Source organism: Herpailurus yagouaroundi, unplaced genomic scaffold, assembly GCF_014898765.1.
Source record: "Herpailurus yagouaroundi ecotype Mexico unplaced genomic scaffold, PumYag 202, whole genome shotgun sequence".
NCBI lineage: Eukaryota > Metazoa > Chordata > Mammalia > Carnivora > Felidae > Herpailurus > Herpailurus yagouaroundi.
In genome coordinates this window covers 4,459,761-4,478,984 of record NW_024412433.1, presented here as the reverse complement: position 1 = coordinate 4,478,984, position 19,224 = coordinate 4,459,761, and the positions used below count along the sequence as shown (strand labels likewise).

The window sequence follows — 19,224 nt, the reverse complement described above, 5'->3', positions numbered from 1 at the left end:
GCTTCCTCTTCTTCACATTGACCCAATGTTCCCACGGTGCTATTCTGCCACCATTGGCCTGCCCAAATTCCCGTGCTTCCCCAGAGCAGCAGGCTGGGAGTGAGGAGAACTTTGGTCCCATTGTCCCAGATGTCCGCTGTGTGACCCTGGGCCCTAGTTTCCCCACCTTCAAAGTCAGAAGATGAAACTTGTGAATTTTAAACATCGTTTTTTGTCTTTTTTAGCTTCAGCCACCAAATTACTGAGTCAGTTCAAAGAAAATGGTTTTTATTCAATTATTTAAAATACATTAATAGAGCAAAGACTTAATATATCAAAATATGTGCAAGATAATATGCGGTATATACGGATTAATAAAAAGCTGGAGTGCTGGTGACAGACTCCAGGTACCTACTAGTTTGTCAAATCAGTGGATTTTCTAAATATCACATTTTAGTTTTGGTGACTGGTATTGATGAGCTGGAAAGATTGTGCAGTGTGTAATGAGTGGATTTCGGTTATATAGAAGCTTTACGTAGATTAAGAGACAGTTACAAGCTCTAGAAACAATTGCTGTGGACGTTGAACTCGTACAGCCTGCAAAGATCGGAGTGAACGCAGGGGTGGACGAACTCGCGGCGTTGGCCTGGGTCTTCTTCAGACAGGCGATGGTGAACCTTTTGCCTGGCAAGCCAGGACCACCTCCATCCCTGAGACACTCGAGGATGGTTCCTCAGAAAGGCACTACTTTTTCGTCTTCTCCTTTCTTCCTTTCTTTTCTTTCTTTTCTCCTTTCCCGCTTTCAGTGATCCCTCCTGTTAGTGCCAAGGCTCGCTTTTTACCCATAGGGGTTTTGGCATACCAGTCCTGAAATAAAACAGATTTATAGGCAAATATCAAAATGACACTCGTGCACCGAAATATTCTTTTTTTAAAAGTTTATTCGTTTTGAGAGAGAGTGTGAATGAGGGAGGGGCAGAGAGAGAGGGAGTGAGAGAATCCCAAGTGGGCTACGAGCTGTCAGAGCAAAGCCCCACGCGGGGCTTGAACCCACAAACTGTGAGATCAGGACCTGAGCCGAACCCAAGAGTTGGGTGCTCAAATGGCTGACATTCATACCTCTCTTACTTTTTTTTTTTTTGCCATTTAAGTTATATATTTTTAATTTTTTTCAAAGACTTCTGTTTTTAAGTAATCTCTACACCCAATATGGGGCTTGAACCCACAACCCCAAGATCAAGACTCACACGCTCCACTGACTGAGCCAGACAGGCAGCCCTATATTTTTTGTATCTAAGCTTTCTTTTTGTGATCTTTTTCCCCCATTATTATCTCTTATTCCATTTCTGCCTGTCTCTGTTTCAAAACTTTGTGTACATCTCTAATGGAAATGAGGCCTTCATTTATTATTTTGAACACCTGAATCGTATTAATTTAAACTCTTTGTCAGGTTGCACTAGATTTCCTCAAATGTTTTGGAATTTTTATTTTCAGGTTCATTTTGAGTAGGAGGCTCTGTTTTGGTTGTATTCGTTGTATCTCCCTTATTTCTCCCTCTCTCACAGTGCTTCTACACAATTCTGTGAAGCCAAAATCCAGAAACACGTCTTATAATGATGCTCCTCGGTGACGTTGACATACCACAGACCCAGAGAAAGGAGCAGCAGGTATAGTCTCTTTTCGTTTCCTAGCCCTGATTTTTCTCTATGCTGCATGCCGGGCATGTGGTTGTCTGTGTGTTTGAGATTTATCTTTGTTTCTGTCTGGCGCTTGGGGACTTTTCTCATCTTTCTTTTAGCTTTGGCTCTGTTTTCCATGTAAGGTGAGGTGGCCACGTATTTCAGGTGATGAACTCCTACTAATTTATTTACATACAGTATTGGGGCATCTGGGTGGTTCAGTCGGTTAAGAATCTGACTCTTGGGGCGCCTGGGTGGCGCAGTCGGTTGAGCGTCCGACTTCAGCCAGGTCACGATCTCGCGGTCCGGGAGTTCGAGCCCCGCGTCGGGCTCTGGGCTGATGGCTCGGAGCCTGGAGCCTGTTTCCGATTCTGTGTCTCCCTCTCACTCTGCCCCTCCCCCGTTCATGCTCTGTCTCTCTCTGTCCCAAAAATAAATAAACATTGAAAAAAAAAATTAAAAAAAAAAAAAAAGAACCTGACTCTTGATTTTGGGTCAGGGTTCATGAGATGAAGCCCGGTGTCGGGCTCTGTGCTGACAGCGTGGAACCTGCTTGGGATTCTCTCTCTGCCCTTCCCCAGCTTGATCTCTCTCTCCCTCTCTCTCTTCCCCCACCCTTGCTTGTGTGCTCCCTCTCTCTCTCTCAGAATAAATAAATAAACTTTATAAAAAAAGAATATGGTCTTTGTCTTGGGCCTACGGTTTGAATTTCAGCTCTGCTCCTTTTTAGCTGTGTGACTAGAAGCAAATCATTTTGGCTTTTTTTTTTTTTCTGCTGTAGCAAATTACCACAAACTTAGTGATGTAAAACAACCATTTATTATCTTTCAGTCTTAAAGGTCAGAAGTCCAAAATGGGTCTCACTGGGCTAAAATCTAGGTGTCTGCAGGCTGCGTTCCTTTCTGGAACACCAGGGGGAATCTGTTCCCTTTCCCAAGACCACCTGCTGTCTGGGCTGGTGGCCCCTCCTTCATCTTCAAACTGGCACCGCGGGGCTACTTGGAGTTCCAACGGATCCCTCCCAGGCTGCTGACTTTCTTGTTCTCTCTTCTGATTGCTTCTTCCGCTTTTTATGATTACACTGGACTCACCAGTAGAAGTTAGGATAATCTGTTTTAGGTTCAGATTAACAACTTTACTCCATCTGCAACCTCAGCTCCCCTTTGCCGTGTAACCTACTGACAGGTTCTAGGGACTCATGTAGACGTCATTGCCGGGGGCACTATTCTGCTACCACAGAATGACTCTGTGACTCTATGACTGTCTATGACTCAATTTCCTCGTTTGAAAACTGGAGGGATTATGAGGTCTAAATGAGTTAACAGAGTGCCTGGTACATAAGTAGTTACAAGTATTAGCTAACATTATTAGGATTATAACTAATATGCTTTTAAAGATTGTTTATTTTGAGAGAGACAGAGATAGTGCGAGTGGGGGAGGGGCAGAGCGAGAGGGAAAGAGAGAGACTCCCAAGCAGGCTCTGCACTGTCAGCACAGAGCCCAGTGCAGGACTTGAACCCACAAACCATGAGATCATGACCTGAACCGAAATCAAGAGCCAGATGCCGAACCGACTGAGCCACCCAGGTACCCCTAACGTTATTAGGATTAGTACCATTATGATCTTTAAATATTTTTTCCATCATGTCCACGGGGTAGGGTATGATGTGTTTGGAGAATCGCCAAGACCCTAGTCTGACACGTCAGAAGCACGGTTAGGTCAAATTTTTCAGGGCAGAAATGATTGCCTTGATCACCAGCAGCTACAGCCACAGCATCACATTATTCAGCACTGTGACAGCGCCTGTCCATTTATCCATCTGTTCAATAAATTTGCCACTAAACGATTTCATTGGGCCTCTAGTTGGGGCCTGGCACTGTCTCAAGCTCTCGAGCTATTGATAAGAAGCAGAAATTGAAGGGGCGAGGGGGCTAGTAGTAATGGTGGTAAAAAATGATTTCGTCTCCTCAAAAACAATGAATAAAGTGATCAGATATGCCAAGAATGGAAGTGAAAAGCATGTATGTTCTCACCCAGGTTATACAATGGTGGCGTACCCTTCTCTTGAATAAGTGTGATCACTTACAGTTACTGGACCTCAGGCACCTGTGACAGAAAAAGGTCTACAAATCACTTCGGACAGTTAAAAAGCTAGTTAAGAGAAAGCATAGGTTCTGCTACCCTAAACCCAGCTCCTCAGAACAAGGAGGAAGGTGATTATTTCAGAAGGGCAAATAGAAATTGGGGATTTCAGAAGAGAACATGACGTATCACGTGCAGAGGATAAATATTTGCAATTAATTCTAACAAGGTGAAAACAGTTAACAAGAGCCTTGGTTCAAATCCTTGGCAGGAATTCCAGCTTGGAGTTGGAAATATTTCTTTTCAGTTTTGCAAACTATAGCTGCCAAATCTGGCTTGCTGCATGATTTTGGAATAAAGTTTTATTAGAACGCAGCCATGCCCATTCATTTACATACTGTGTGTGAACGCTTTTGTACCGTGATACAGGATTGAATACTTGTGACAGACACTGCAGGGCTCTCAAAGCTTAAAATATTTGCTATCTGGCCCTTTATAGAAACGTTTACCAATCCCCGCGCTGGATCATTATTTTGGCGATCAGCATTGTGACTATTTTCTACCTTGGACTGAAACGTTAGTGGCAAAGCAGGAGGGAATCATGGTTTTCAGAGTTGGTGGACAACTATTATATGCCAAGGGAAGTTTTCCTAATCTCAAGCAGGCTTCCAGACACAATAAGGCTTAGGCGAGAATTCTGATTCTTTTTCCGATGATTGCAGGGCCAATGTTGCGGTGGGTATAATCGCACGGATATAATTTCCCTCTTGTTTTCCCAGTTGGCCAAGGAAACTGCCTCCCGGTCCAGAAAGTGGACACAACTATATTCACTTTGATTAGGAGTGTGAGGTGTGCCCGTTGGCCTGGGCACCCAGGACTCTAATGTTGACTTGCTTGCATAAGGCACAGAGCTCTCCACAACTTCCTTTCCTCCTGTAAAGCAGGGATTTGGAAGAGCTGGTTCTCAGTTTCCTCCAGATCTAAAAAATTCTATGAACGTCACAGAATGGGATAAAATATGGGCTAAAACCAGCATGGGCTTGAGATGCACCATTTAGGAAATAGTATTCTCTATGGACAACTTGTTCCGTTACATGAAATACAACGGGCGCGACACATGTACTCGTGGATGTGTGTATGCCTGAGAGTGTGTGTGCGTGTGTGCGAGTGTGTGTGTGTGTATATTTAAATCCAGTGGTTTTGAAGCTGCTATTCAATTCTGCAATTCGGCTGTTAGTTTACAAGATCATAGACCACATTTTTTCCTAAAATTGGGAAGACACATGTTCACGGGCAAGACTGGAAAGAATGTGTGATCGAGACATTTCGAGTTTCCAAATTTCATTGTGTGTGACACATTCATGAAACTCAGGAACCAGAGGGAGGAGGTCATGTGACAGGTGTTTGTGGCTAAGACAGGGCCACAGGGGCGTTCCATTTACCTTAAAGCTCTCTTCTTCCTCCTGGTACACCGGGCTCATCCTGGTTAGCGCTGCCATGAACTCCGCCGCCACAAGTGGTTTGTAATTTTGCCGGTGGATTCTGCGGTCCGTGAGCACGCCTTTAACCACCTGGACTATGTGTCCTTGGGTGAAGCCATCGGTGACCTTCGCCAGGCAACTAATATTCAAGGCATTAGTAATGATGCCTCCATTGCGTTGAATGATCTGTTTCCACAGAACTGTGGCGTCCAAGATGGCGGAAAAGACACAGAGAACCAGGGTCACCACAGAGAAAGCAGGATTTTCTAGTTCTTGGTACAAAGTGGCATCTCACCAAGAAAGGGATGCACAGGAGGAACACTTCATTTTATTTGTAATTCAAATGAGCAGGAAGCCATATAGCTAAATACTTTTTTTCCCTCTGAGTGATTTGCAACCATAAGACGTACATATTGATGGCCCTGAGGTCCTAGATCCACAAGACAAGGAAAAATTAAACCACATTCAGTATAGTTTTAGTGTGGTACCTTCCAAGATGTTCAAGATCTTCCAGAATTGGAAATTCAGATAAGGGTATATATGAGATCTCTGCTCATCGGAATATTACATTTTCCAAAGTGTTTGAATGAGTAGGAGCTTGACCTTTTAAAAATTTTTTTTTAGTTACGAAGGCTTTGTACATTATTTTTATATGTGGAATTGGAATGCAGATTCCAATCTCCATTCGTCACCAGTGGGTTCAGTTCCCTCAGGGTGCAGTTTGACCTGTATTCTCTCCCCCAACCCCAACAGCTGTAAATGGGCAGAGGTTGACTGAAATCTCCCCGGTGGGTGCCCGGTTGTTCTCCGGGTTAGTGTAACCTGGGGAAATAGAGAGATTTCACTTAGAACATAGGGACGGTGTGAAAATGAGTTATGAAATTACTCAACTTTAGATATAGACTGGACTCCCACACAGCATTTCAAATACTGCAACACTTAGAGCACTATATCCTTTCCACATTAGCTGTACCCAATGAGGAAAGGTGACGCATTGCTAAGACCACGTGTCTCAGAAAGACTCTCTCTCAGTGCTGGAAAGATCTGGTCAAATGCGTCCCAAGCATTGTGACCTCTTTGAAGAATACTTGAAACAGTTTTTTTAAAAAAATGACCAATATTGGGTCCCCGGGTGGCTCAGTCGGTTAAGTGTCCAACTTTGGCTCAGGTCATGATCTCATGGTTCATTGGGTTGAGCCCCGTGTCAGGCTCTGTGCGGACAGCTCAGACTCTGGGGCCTGCTTGGGATTCTGTGTCTCCCTCTCTCTCTGCCCCTCCCTTACTCACGCTCTGTCTCTCTCTAAGATAAACATTAAAAAATGGAAAAAAATAACCATTGTTATATAATCTGAGCACTGTCAGGTCTGGTAAATGACTAGCTCATCCAAATACATTGATCCAAAAACACTTGATAAAATGAAAAAGTCTAATTACTGTCCAGGAATAGAATGATCTTCAGCGTATCTATGAGTCACATCATAGAGTCAGACTTTGGGTCATGAGTCCTTTTAACAATCCAACTCCACCGTCCTCTTTGGTGGCGAGGCGGCGGGGGGGGGGGGTGTCGTCTTTGGCCTTGGCGTCAGCTGAGTTGTTGGAAGGGGTGCATGTCCCCCTGGGGTCTTCAGTGTCTCCCAACTGTGCCAGGTTGGGTGCCATGGGCCATACGGGCCACCAGGTTGACCTAAAGCAACATCCAACCCTCTGGATCTACTCTCCTGCCTCCGTGGTGGGTTTGTTTGGGCTCTAATCCGTCTTTGCTCGCCTGTAAGATGGGAGTCGATTTACTTCTCGGGCTGCTCTGAAAAATACATACAAGAATGTAGACAAAGCACTGTTGTAATATATGGTGGGCACTTTATTTTCTGTAGCTGTATTGCTGTTGTTGTTGTAATTATAACTATAATTATTATTTGTCATTCCATTTTGTACCAAAGTTTCCTAATGCTCATTAAAATGTCAATTATGAAAGATAGCATGAAATAAATACAGAACATGTCAAAGAATGTTTATGTAAAACAGATCATAGCAGGTGAGGATTACCCTTAGCTAGATATAACTGAGGAAATGTTGGAAATCAGAAGATACAACCCATAGGAAAAATAAGAAGGGTGACCAGACGGCATCATCCCTTGGGATCTAGTGTGTCCCCTGTCCAGATTTATTAGAACATCGAAAAAAGGTGCGAACAGGTCGGGACGGTGACTCTGGAAGCTGAGGAGAGGGCATGCTTTATGCGGAGTCACGGGATAGAGCCCCTAAAGCTGAGGACCCAGTAGGTGCCCCAGACTGGAAACTCAGACAGCTTCAGACTTGTGCGCCCGGGCAAACTTCTTACCCGTGGCATGGAGTGGACCAGTCGGTAAGCAGTCGGTGAACGCAGAGGGTCTAGGATCCCAGAAAGCAAACCCAGCTCTCATCCCTGCCACCCTGCTAGGCTAGGACGGTCACAGCCTATCAACACGAGGGGCCTCTCCAAGTAAAGGTTCTTCACAAACGGAGCAAACAACTACAATTACTCTGGTCCATTAAGTGCATGTGAACACACGATTGACTCTTTAAAATGTATGATACTTGATATTTATGTAGCGTTTTGGTCAAGGTACTCCCAAATTCACAAATCGCTGACTTCCCCCCGATGCTCACCATTTGTTAATGGAGGCACAGTAAGGGGACTCGGGAAGCAGTCACAGCTATGGCAGGATATAGCCACAGCCTTCACAGGAGACAGAGGACGGGAAGGAAAGAGGATCAGTTTGACTTCTCATATTGGATGGACTAGACTTGCCTTTAAAAGAACGGCTTCCACTGCTGTTACAGAGCCACCAGCTGTGGGGCTAAGAGGGGAGTCAGATGCAGAGTAAGTCACAACCTGAGGGGCTCACTGAGATGGGAACCCCACAGGGAGCACTGCAGCCACAGCTGCCAAGTATCTGGCCCAGCAGGTGCAGGCAGAGAGGACAAGAACCCAACAGACATGGGGCTGGCCGTGGGTGTGGTGATGGGGGGGGGGGCAGACCAGTGGAGGAGCTCACTGAGGGCCGCTGAGGTGCTCCCCACGCTGAGGTGCTCCCCAGACCGAGTGCCATATTTGCCTTCCTTCTCCTGGACGTGAAAGGCTCCTCGCTTCTTCAGATGCATCAACATTCTGTCTCCCTTCTTTAGGCTGAAAAGAATCTGGTCTCTGAATCCGCTTCTCTTTTTCTGACGTTCCACACGGATTCTACCCTGGCTCCCAACTGCGTGCCTGGGATGATGTAGGGTCTTAAAATTCTTTAATTTGTGGTTTTACAAAAGCACAGGAAGGGATAATATGATTTGGATGAGCTTCTGGCCTCTGAAGACCAGACTGTAAGAAAAATCGGAAGACGTGGACTGGACTCATCTGACTAGACACTGGGTCTGGGGTGGGGGCCTGTGATGAATTGGGATATTAGTGAAACAGATCCCTGGGAAGAGAGGCCAGAGAGGAAGGCATTAGGAACGTGGGGAGAGGAGGCCCAGAGGGAATTCTGGGGACCAGTCAAGGCATTAATCAACCTTGCTGGTGGATTTTCTTTACAGACATTTAGAAAGAAACAGCTTGATTTGGAGAGAGAAGGTAGGTACTGAATTCTACTTGGTAAACATTAAGGACTGTGTTTCCTCAAGCTGACCCACCCTTCCCTCCCCAACCCTGCCTCGAGGGATCTGAGAAGCAGGATCATGAATGTTCCCGAACACCTTCCACGCTCTGCTGCTGGTAGAGAGACGGCCAAGCAGAGGCCCAAGTTATAGATTTGCAGTCCACGCTTTGTGGGCCGGAAGAGACCACTTTTTGATCACTGCAAAGACAGGAACAGTCTTTCTTTAAGATGGATGCCCCAGCCACTGGGGCTATGAAAACTTCAAGGTCACCAGAGGAAATGCCGGACAGCATTTATGATGTCAGCAAGAATGGCGGCCTGAACAAATCACCCACCATGGGAGAAATATGTGAGAAGCACGTGCTTTAGCGGACAGAGCCCCGGGCCTGAGAAAAGTCCTGCACGCAAGGTTATCATCTGCCCACAGGTGAGGGGATGCTTTCTCCTTCCTCCCCTGTGATGCCGCCACGGGGAGATTCAGATTGGAAACTGCAGTGTGATCTGTGTCCTAACACATGCCTGGCGTTCCATCAAAAAAAAAAAAAAAAAACAAAAACAAAAACCCACAACTGTCCTTGTTATAACACCAACAGCTTCATTTTTAAAGGGCCTATGGTTTTGTCAAACAGTAGAAACTATTCAATCCGAAGTCAAGAATAATGCTCTGGTGCCTTAAAACTAATAACACCCTACCTTATTCCATTCAAATGGCTTAAGATATATACCTACCATCCAAAAGTCTGTGGAATTGGGAGAGGAGATCTGACCAACCAGAATGAGAGCGGGAAAGTTCCGAGAAGGCCGGGAGGGTGGGACGCTCTGCGCTGACTCACGTGCTGCTGGCACCGACCCCACTGTGTGAGTCTTTCCAGGCAGGGCCACGCATCCCTGTGCGCTTGAACTTCACTGGGGCCATGGGAGTCATCCTGGCCGATGCGACACGAGTGAAACGACAGCTGGCCCTTCTGGGCCCCGTCCCTAAAATCTCCTGTGAGATACTCTCTAGTGTCTTCTCTATTTTCCTTTTGCGCTAGCTGAACGCGAAGGTCCCCGTGGAGGGCCTGGTGGCTCTAGAAGATGGAGATACCACGAAGATGATGAAGAAAGAACCGAGACCAAAGTCCTCCTGTACTTTGTGGATAACATTGATGTGTGAAGCCAGGATCCCAGTTTATCAAGATAGAAATGAACGCAAAGGGCACATGGAGTGGTTGAGAAGCTGGAAGTTTATACTGTGTGGGGGCTAGAAGGTCGTCCTTTAGCAGGTAACATGGGCCGGGAGCTTAAGACCAACCGGAAAGGCCTGCAGAGCCCCTGTGTTTTGGGGATGCTATTGTGACTGGGGAAGGACGAATGGAAACCAGGTTTGACCTGGTCCTTTCCATTACTTCTCTTGACGTTTAACTGTTACCATATAGCCGCTGCCTCATCCCCACTACTACTCCACTGGGAGCAATTTCCTGCACATTCCATCACCATCACCATCACCACCGAACGTGCCCATGTGCCCACATTCTTGTCCATTCCATCACCACCACCACCTCTGTACCAAATCTACTACCGTGCCCATCACTGCCACCACCATGAGGGGTAAAGATGACCCCTCAACGGGCCACACCGCATTATTCACACCCTTGTATAGTCCACTGCCCTTGAATCTGGGCTGGCCTGGGACTTCCTCTTGACCGGTAGAGTCTGGTGAAAGCGATCGTGTGTGACTTCTGAGGCTGAGTCACGAGAATCCTTCCAGCTTCTGTCAGAACCTCTGGAAACGTTTGCTCTCAGGACGCTCTCTCTTGGGACCCAGCCACTGTGCTGTGCAAAGCCACACAAAAAGGCCAGGTGTATACCCTATCTGGTTGGCAGCCCCCGCTGAGCTCCCGGTCAGCAGCCAGCATCGGCCCCAACCACAGGAGTGAATGGCCATAGCTGTCCAGCCCAGTTGAGTCTTCAGATGAAGTCCAAACTGACACCTGGCTGCCACATCCCGACATACTTGAAGGGGAACCTTATGGCTGAGCCCGTGAACCCTCTGAACCATGGGATGGAATGATCTGTTGTCTTAAGCCACCAGGGCGGTTTGTTATACAGCAGTAGATAACAGAAGACACCAGCCCCCCCACCATGGCCACTTGCTGCCCTGTCCTGTACTCCTTCTCCATAACCACGGCCACCATCTTTGCTCCCTTCGTGCCCGGCACCACCCATGCTCTCGCGGGAGCTGGGACAGTGCTGTGTGTTCTGCCGTCCCCTCAGATAAGGGTCACGACAGTCCTGGAGACTAAACGGTCCTCTTTACAGACGAAACAGTGGGGGCCCAGGAGGTCAACTGAGCCGTCAAGGTCACCGGGCCATCCGGTGGCAGAGCTGGGACCCAGAACCGGGTCTCCTCAGAACTCGTATCCCGTGGCCCTTTACGGTTTCCCTGCACTGCCTCCGGGGGCACTTGTTTCGTGTTATTCCCATTTAGAAATATATCTCAATGCAAGTAGATCTTGAATTTGTCTATTCAAGAGGAAAAAACTGGAAAAGCTCTTGTTAACGTCAATGGTTATTACAAGTAAGTCAACAGGCTCTTGGGCTAATACTTTGAGCCTGGAAAACTTAACAAAGATCAATCTGTGGAAAGAATGATGCTCTCTGAGAAAGACGCCATCACTGTGGGTCCAAGACGACCGGTGTCCATCTACCTGTTGAAAGAAAAGTTAGCACCCGCAAGGACTTTTGTCCCCTTCGGGGCCCAAAATAAGTATCCCTGTCCAGTTTCCTTTTGTCTTGGGTAAAAAGGACGAAGTTAACAACAGAAGAGACATGCACGTCTTGCCTTCGGGACCGGGCAGTTTGTATCTACGGCCCAGGCTCTGTGGGCGTCCCAGGGCCCCTCAAGGGGCACCCACCTTCCGGTCAGGCCCCCACCCTGGCCCCGCCCCAGTCCCGGTGCCCGGGAAGGGGCTGGAGGTACTTGCCGAATCTGGAAGCATAGTCTGGTCTGGGAACCAAAATAATTTTTTGGTAAACTTTGCAGAAGGATTGAAGTTCCGCATCGAAAGGCCGCTGTGTGGTCCCCACGATCAGAATCCTGTCATCCGGTTTCAGGAGTCTCAGGATTTTTGGAAGCTGCTTTTTCAGGCGTTTAGGTTCCATCTGGGAGAAGGGGAGAGAAGAGGAAATGAGGCCACGCGCAGAGACAGAATCCAGGACGGGAGGACATCACTCTCGGAAGCACCGCGGCAAGCGTGGGTCACAGCGGCCTCGAGGCCCGGACTACAGGATGCTCCGAGTTGGTCCTGAGCCCAGGCCGTGATGCTTTTCCTGGCCTGGGTGGTTTGAATCCAGACCCTTCCTTTCCTCCACATCTGGCATTGGGACTTGGAAAGGGGGCAGGAAGGAAGCACCTGACCGATCTTTCTAGCCCCTTGACCCCCAGAACGGGACGCAGGGCCGATGTGCAAATGGAAGGAAGCTGGCTGGTGCCGGGACTCCCGGCGGTGACGCGCGTCCCTCCGAGCGGCTCTGACGGCGAGCCACCACAGGTCTGGATCTCACGTCTGAAAGACACCTGGTTACAGAAGAGTGTGAAACTTCTCTGAAGCAGTTGGGAAAGGGTTTGAACCTGTCTCATTTTAGTAAAGTCCCAGCAGTAATGAGGGAGAGGAGCAGGACGCGAGGTACCCCAGGGAGGAGGACTTCAGCTGTGGGGGTCAGATTTGGCCACGTCGCCATGGCAACGCGCCAGCTTTCAATCAGCCCCCACCGCACAGCCACACGAGGAGGGAGGAGGAGGAGGACGCCTGGGGTGACGGAGACAGCGTCCACGGGGGAGCCCCGGGCACGGTCTCGGCCACTTTCGCTCTCCCTTGGCGAGGGGTGACGGAGCCAGTGAGACCCTGAAAGCTGAGTGGGAGCGAAAGAAGCCCCCCCGTGGGTTTCCTGGGGCAGAGCAGATCCCAGCTCTCGCTGGGAACACCCAGCAGAGAGCGGTCCTATGCGTCCCTGCGTGTCCCTGTGCAGCCCAGCCCAGGGACAGCCCTGCAGACAGGGAGGGCCAGTAACACCTGGGGGAGAGCAGGTGTCTGATAAATCCCGCTCTCAGGAATGAAAGTGAACGGCAGGGTATTGGAGCCACAGCTGGCTGATAGCGTTGGGTATGGTTTGCGGGGCCTCTGGGACAGGGACACTCATGTGCTATGGTGCCCTGCTCTCCAGGAGGCTCTTGGTGGGCCCGGCAGAGCTGGGAGTCAGGGACGGGCCCACCATCTGCTGTGCACAGGGGAGGGGGAGTCAGGTGCGACCGAGCGCCGTGGAGGGCAGGGGTGCCCAGAAGAGAGGGGTGGGAGAGGAGTCCTTCCGGGCAAGGGCAAGGGGCTCCCCGGGGGCGCTGCACAGGGTTCTTCTGAAGCCCAGGGGTGTCCTCTGTGTGTCGTGGGGCTGTTGGCCGTGCAGTGCCCACAGCGCTGGTTGCTTTTGGTAGTGAGAAGGCCAGGTTCCATGTCTGGACTGACAAGGTGCAGGAGGGAGACGGTGGGAAAAGGCAGGAGCCTAGAGGCCACGGGGCCATTAGGAGGAAAGACTGGCAGGAAGTTGCATGAACTTGGGGAGCTCTGGTCCCAACCAGGCATGAGACCCGAGGCCTCCGTTGGCGTCCAAGGACAAGGCAGGGAGCTGGTCTTCTCCAGCATTGACCCTGGACTCAGCACTTCTACGTCCAGGCTGGTGTCTTCCAGCTGAGTAATCCCAGGGAGGAGCAGCTCGTGAGAGCTTACTGTGTTCTAGGTACTTCTCTCTGCTCAGCATGGACTTCTCCACCTGGTCCTCACAATCTCCCCAGGAGGGGACAGTCCTCGAGACCCTGGGCCCAGAGAGGCTGTGTGACCTCCTGAGTCCTGGAGTTGATGAGCAGGACCCCGACTTCCAGACTGGCACTCCTCCCTCTGCTCTGCTGGGGTCCCCTTCCTCCCAGAGGGGACGTGCTGGGGGCTGGGGTGTCCCCCAAGTCTCCTTCCTGGGGAAAGGGCCTATCCCACTTGAGGGCTGCAAAGGAGACCTAAAATATATGTTTATTATTATTATTATATTGTATTATATTGTATTGTTAGGTTTAGATCATTATTATGGTATATCCACATCAGCTTTATTAAGGTACAACTCACATACTCTACAATTTATCTATTTAAACTGTATAATTTAGTGGTTTTTAGTACATTCATAGAGTTGCGCAAATATTGTCACCATCAATTTTAGAACATTTTCATCAGGCCCAAAAGACTGTACCCAGGATTAGGCAAGAGGATATCTACTTTCTGTCCCTACAGATTTGTATATTCCGGATATTCTACATAAATAGTCTCATACAATATGTGATGTGTGTGTGTGTGTGTGTCCGTGGCATCTTTCATTCTGCATATTTTGGGGTTCCCCCATGTTGTGGCATGCGTTAATACTTCATTTTGATTACTGAACGATAGCCATTGTCCGGAAAGGCCAGATTTTTATTTATCCATTCATCAGTTGATGGGTATTTGGGTTGTTTCCACTTTTTGACTACTGTGAACAGTGCCACTGTGAACATTTCTCTTGGGCACACACAGGAATTGAGTTGCCAGGTCATATAGTTACTCTATGTGTAACGTTTTGAAGAAATGTCAGACTACTTTCCAAAGTGGCTGTGCCTTTTTATAATCCCAGAAGCAGAGTATAATGTTTCCAATTCTCTATATGCCCTTGTGAACACTTGTTATTATGTATTTTTCTTTTCGCTTTCTTTTTCCTTCTTTAATTTTTTAAAAAAATAGTCTTTAAGTTTTATTTATTTATTTTGAGAGACGCAGAGAGACAGTGCCAGCGGGGGAGGGGCAGAGAGAGAGGGAGAGAGAGAATCTCAAGCAGGCTCCGCACCGTCAGCGCAGAGCCCCACGCGGGCCAGAACTCATGAAATCACGAGATCATGACCTGAGCTGAAACTGAGAGTCGGACGCTTAACCGACTGAGCCACCCAGGTGCCCCTCTTTTTCCTTTTTTTTTTTTTTTTTAAATTAGGTATCCTAACGGATGTGAAAGGGTATCTCATTGTGGTTTTGATTTGTATTTTGCTGATGGCTGATGATGTTCAGCATCTCTTCGTGTGTTTATCTTCTTTGGAAAAATGCCTGTTCGGACCCTTTGCCCACTTTTTACATTGGATTGTCTTTTTATTATTGAGTTGTAAGACTTCTTTATATGTTGCGGGTACAAGTCCCTTATCAGATAGATTCATGATTTGCAAGTACTTTCTTCCATTCTGTGGGTCGTCTTTCCTGACGACGTCCTTTACAGCAAAAAGGTTTTTAGTTTCGATGAGGGGCAGGTTATTTTTCCTTTTGTTCTTTGTGCTTTCGGCGTCATAGCTAAGAAATCTTTGCTTTGTTTAAGGTCACACAGATTTGTGCTTCTGCTTTCTTCTAAGGGTTTTAGAGCTTCAGTTTTTACCTGTAGGTCTTTGATGCATTATGGGTTGATTTTTGAATCCCGTGTAAGGTAGGAGGTCCAGCTTTATTCTTTTGCAGGTGGTTATCCAATTGTCCCAGTGCCATGTTTCAAAAATATTATACTTTCTCCACTGAATTGTTTTGGTACCTTTGTCAAATTGAAACTGGGAAGTCTTGAGTACTCCAACTCTGTTCTTTTCCAAGATTGTTTTGGCTATTTAAGGTCCCTCGAATTTCCTTCTGGATTTTAGGGTTAGCTTGTCAATTTCTGCCACTAAGCCCGATGGCATCTGGATGGGAATTGTGTTGAATCTGCAGGTAGTTTGGGAATTCTTGCCATATCAACAATATTAAGTTTTGCAGCCCATGAGGCTGATGGATCTTTCCTTTTATCTAGGTCTCCTTTAACTTTTTTCAACAATGCTTTTGGAGTTTTCAGAGTAGAAATCTTGTACTTCCTTTGCTAAATGTATTCCCAGACATTGTTTTGGATGCTATTATAAATGGCTGTTTCTTAATTTCATAGCACGTGTATGGAAGTAAGTTGCTTTTTGTATGTTGATCTTGTATCTTGCAAGCTTGCTGGACGTGTTTATTAGCTCTAATGCTTTCTTTGTGGATTCCTTAGAATTTTCTCTATATAAGAGCGTGCCATCAGCAAATAGAGATAGGTTTACTTCTTCTTTTCCAATATGAATGCCTTTTATTTCGTACCCCCCCCCCCCCAACCGCCCTGGCAAGAACCTCCAGTAAAATGCTGGAGAGAAGAGGTGACATTAAGCGAAAAGCCAAAAGTACGACATGACCTGTGGAGGTTAGTATGTGCCCTTTATCATGTGAGGAAGTTCCCTTCACTTTCTATGTCGCTGAGTCTTTTATCATGAAGGGGTGCTGGGTTTTGTCAAATGCTTCTTCTGAACGTATTGGGATGATGTGATTTTTGTCTTTTCTTCCAATGATGCGGCATATTACACAAACTGATTTTTGGATGTTAAACCCAGGGTAAATCCCACTCGGTCATGGCGTGTAATCCTTTTACTATGTTGTTGGATTCAGTTTAGAGGAGACTTTTTGTAAAGTAATTCACAGCAGAAGAGGAGATGGAATTTTTATGGCAAAATGAATCCCGTAGGCTGGGCCTGAGGCCAGACCACCAGGCATCTTCCTGTCATTTCCTCCTGCGCCCACAGGAATCCAGAGTCTCGACCAGGAGGAAGCAATGGCCCTGCGTGATTCCACCCAGGAGAACAGAGGAGCTTAAAAGAGGGGAAAGCACAAGACAGGCATGATGGAATGAGACTTCCTGGAATCGTAGAAATGGCGCTCTGACCATGAGGATGAAGACCCGCTCATAAAGGGGCTGCTCCTTAATCCCCACGCCAGGTCTTTGCAGAAACCTGTCATCTCTCAGACCCAGCCTCCGGGCTGGCCTGGGACAGGGAGGGGTGTTTGTTGGGCCTTTACTTTGATACTGAACCAGGCGGGTCTACGGCCATACCACCCTGAGCGCGCCCGATCTCATCTGATACTGAACCAGGCTGTGCACCAACCCCCCAATCCCCCCCCCAGCCCCCCACAAAAGCCCAAGGAAGAAACTCCATAATAACAGGCAGATAATATAGTAAATGGTTAAGTGCACAGATTTTGGTTCGACATATTTGATTGCAGTTTTGGCTCTGCTCTTGACAGTCGTGTGTCCTTGAGCAGGGTGCTCGGTTTCTCTGAGCTGTAGTCCCTACGTCTCAGAAATGGGGGAAATCAGAGAGCCTAACTTACTGGGATGCTGTGAAGATTGCATGGCATAATGCGTCTGTCTGACAAAGTGCTTGTTAAGGGATGATTTGTGTTTTCTTCTGAAATCCGAGTGCTGGTGGGAGACAATGCCATGTCCACTCTGTTGAGGAGCAAGGTTTTTAAAGGGAAGAGACAGAAAAACTGGGGCCTTTGCAATTTGGAGGAGCCTAGCAATTTGCCAACAGAGCTCAAAATGACTGTGTAAAAAGCTCCCATCAGTTTCCATTATATTAGATGATAAGTCTTCCTCTGCTCAGCCCTGAGAAACTGCCTTCTGGGCCCCATGCCACTGAAGAAAGCTCTCTGCTGAGATTCTGGAAGGAGAGACCTCATAGGAATATCTACACCCGTGCCAGGAAATAATCCAAAGCACTTAGATGAGGCTTGGAGAGTTTGGTGATATACGGGGTTCATTTTACCAGAATGAATCCAAAGCCCTCTTATGAAGAGTGGTTATATTAAATAAAACCAACTTTTTGAAAATACAGGAGCAGCAGTTTGGGAACGGGAAGGGGGGAGGAGAGTTTGGACAGGCTTTGCAGCCCTGTGGAGGAGGTTTCCCATGGGTGTTTGCATCTGAGCACTGGGGAGACCATGGGCTGGGGAGACAGTCATTGCTTTGGGTGTGGTTTTTCAAGCCAGGAGATGGTGCCCAAGGAGGGCCAGTAGAGAGAAATGGGCCATGGGCCTGGGGTAGAAACTCAAGGAGACACAGAAGGCACAGGAGGAGGAGATACAGAAAAAAGTGTTGGTGGGGTATGTGGAGGCCAGGGCTATGGAAGCCAAGGGAAGAGAGAGCTTTACAAAATGGTGGAATGTAGCCATCTTGAACATGGCATAAAGGGAGAGCAAGGGGACCAAAGTGTGTGTTGGCAAAATGGATGTCAAAGAAGAACTTTTTGAGAGCAGTTTCTGTGGAATTGGAAGGCAGCAAACAGACGAAGGCGGGTTGAGGAGTAAGTGGGGATGGTGAGAATAGACCGGTCTTTTGAGAAGCTTGATGGAGAATAAAGTGGGTGGCAGGGGGTGACTGGGATGTAGGTGGTGCATGTGGGAGCTGCCCAAAGGCTGGTGGAAGGAGGACTGATCCCAGGGCCCCAGTGAAGCTGGAGACTGCCACTCTGTGGGGAAGAGGCGTGCTTGTGTGGTCTGAGCCCATCCCCAGCAGCCTAGTTGCCATGGTGATGGCAGTGCCGTCCGCCTGTTCTGAGGCAGATGATATTGCTACCTGCATGTCCCGAAATGGCAGGGACACCTGAACTTAATTAGCCTGTTTGGATAACAGATGTTGTTCCTGGGCCGCATCCAGAGTGACATCCTCTCTGATGGTGAGGTGTCGTCCCATTAAGGAGCGGACGAAAATGAAAGGCAAGTCCGTTCAATCAGCACTCCCTTGCACTCGGGCCACCCCTGTTCCAGTTCAGAGGCCTGTCCATTATGCACGAGACCCTGGCGCTCATCCATCACGCCAGCCAACATCCCACGGTCACCTGGCAACCTCCGCAGCCACCGCCTCTATGGCCGGTCCCGCCAGCCCCTACACAACTGTGTTATTGTGGGCAATTTCAAATCAGTGCTTAGCATCCGCACAGCAATTTCCATTTGCTTTTCTGCAGTCAGCTCCACAAAGCCACATGGCCGCCAGCTCCAACAAAGCAAGAGATTCCCTCACGGAGGCCTCTTGCGACGTCGGGAAGGCTGCTAGACGAAGTAACGAAGGCTAATGGTGCAGAAAATGCAGCCGCAGCCTGTCTTGCCTCATTCTTAACGCCTTCGCCGCGTCCACAGACACCCGACTGGCTGTGTTGGGCCGCAGACGGTGGAGATGATGGCTGTGCTCCCAGGAGGAGGAGAGGGGAAGGGGGCTCGGCCCAGGCGTCCGCCTGGCTGGGGGTTTGTGAAGGTGGCAGGGCTGGGGCATACTTGGAGCTGGGCCATTCCTGAGAGTCTAGAGGAGAAAGGGCTTCTCGGGGTGTTGGGGACGACGGGAAGGGACAGGGGTGTGGGAATTCTAGAGCAGGGCACTTTGGGCTCTAAGGCCAGAGGGCCCCACGGGCAGTTTTCAGGATGTGATCCGGAGCGGCCGGGGGTAGGGGAGGTGTGGCGGGTGGATGCGGG

At 48.3% G+C, this 19,224-nt stretch overlaps 1 protein-coding gene across 1 annotated transcript in view; it reads right to left on the bottom strand.

The window, feature by feature from the left end:
- Positions 1-250: 250 nt before the first annotated feature.
- The window catches only part of DRC11 (dynein regulatory complex subunit 11), a 159,545-nt gene continuing 140,571 nt past the window's right edge, over positions 251-19,224 (bottom strand). The window contains exons 17-19 of the mRNA XM_040450581.1: positions 11,815-11,992; positions 5,184-5,422; positions 251-846 (exon numbers count right to left, since the gene is read on the bottom strand). Coding sequence (XP_040306515.1) covers positions 724-846; positions 5,184-5,422; positions 11,815-11,992 — 540 coding nt within the window. The 3' untranslated portion in view covers positions 251-723. The remainder of the gene's footprint in view (positions 847-5,183; positions 5,423-11,814; positions 11,993-19,224) is intronic.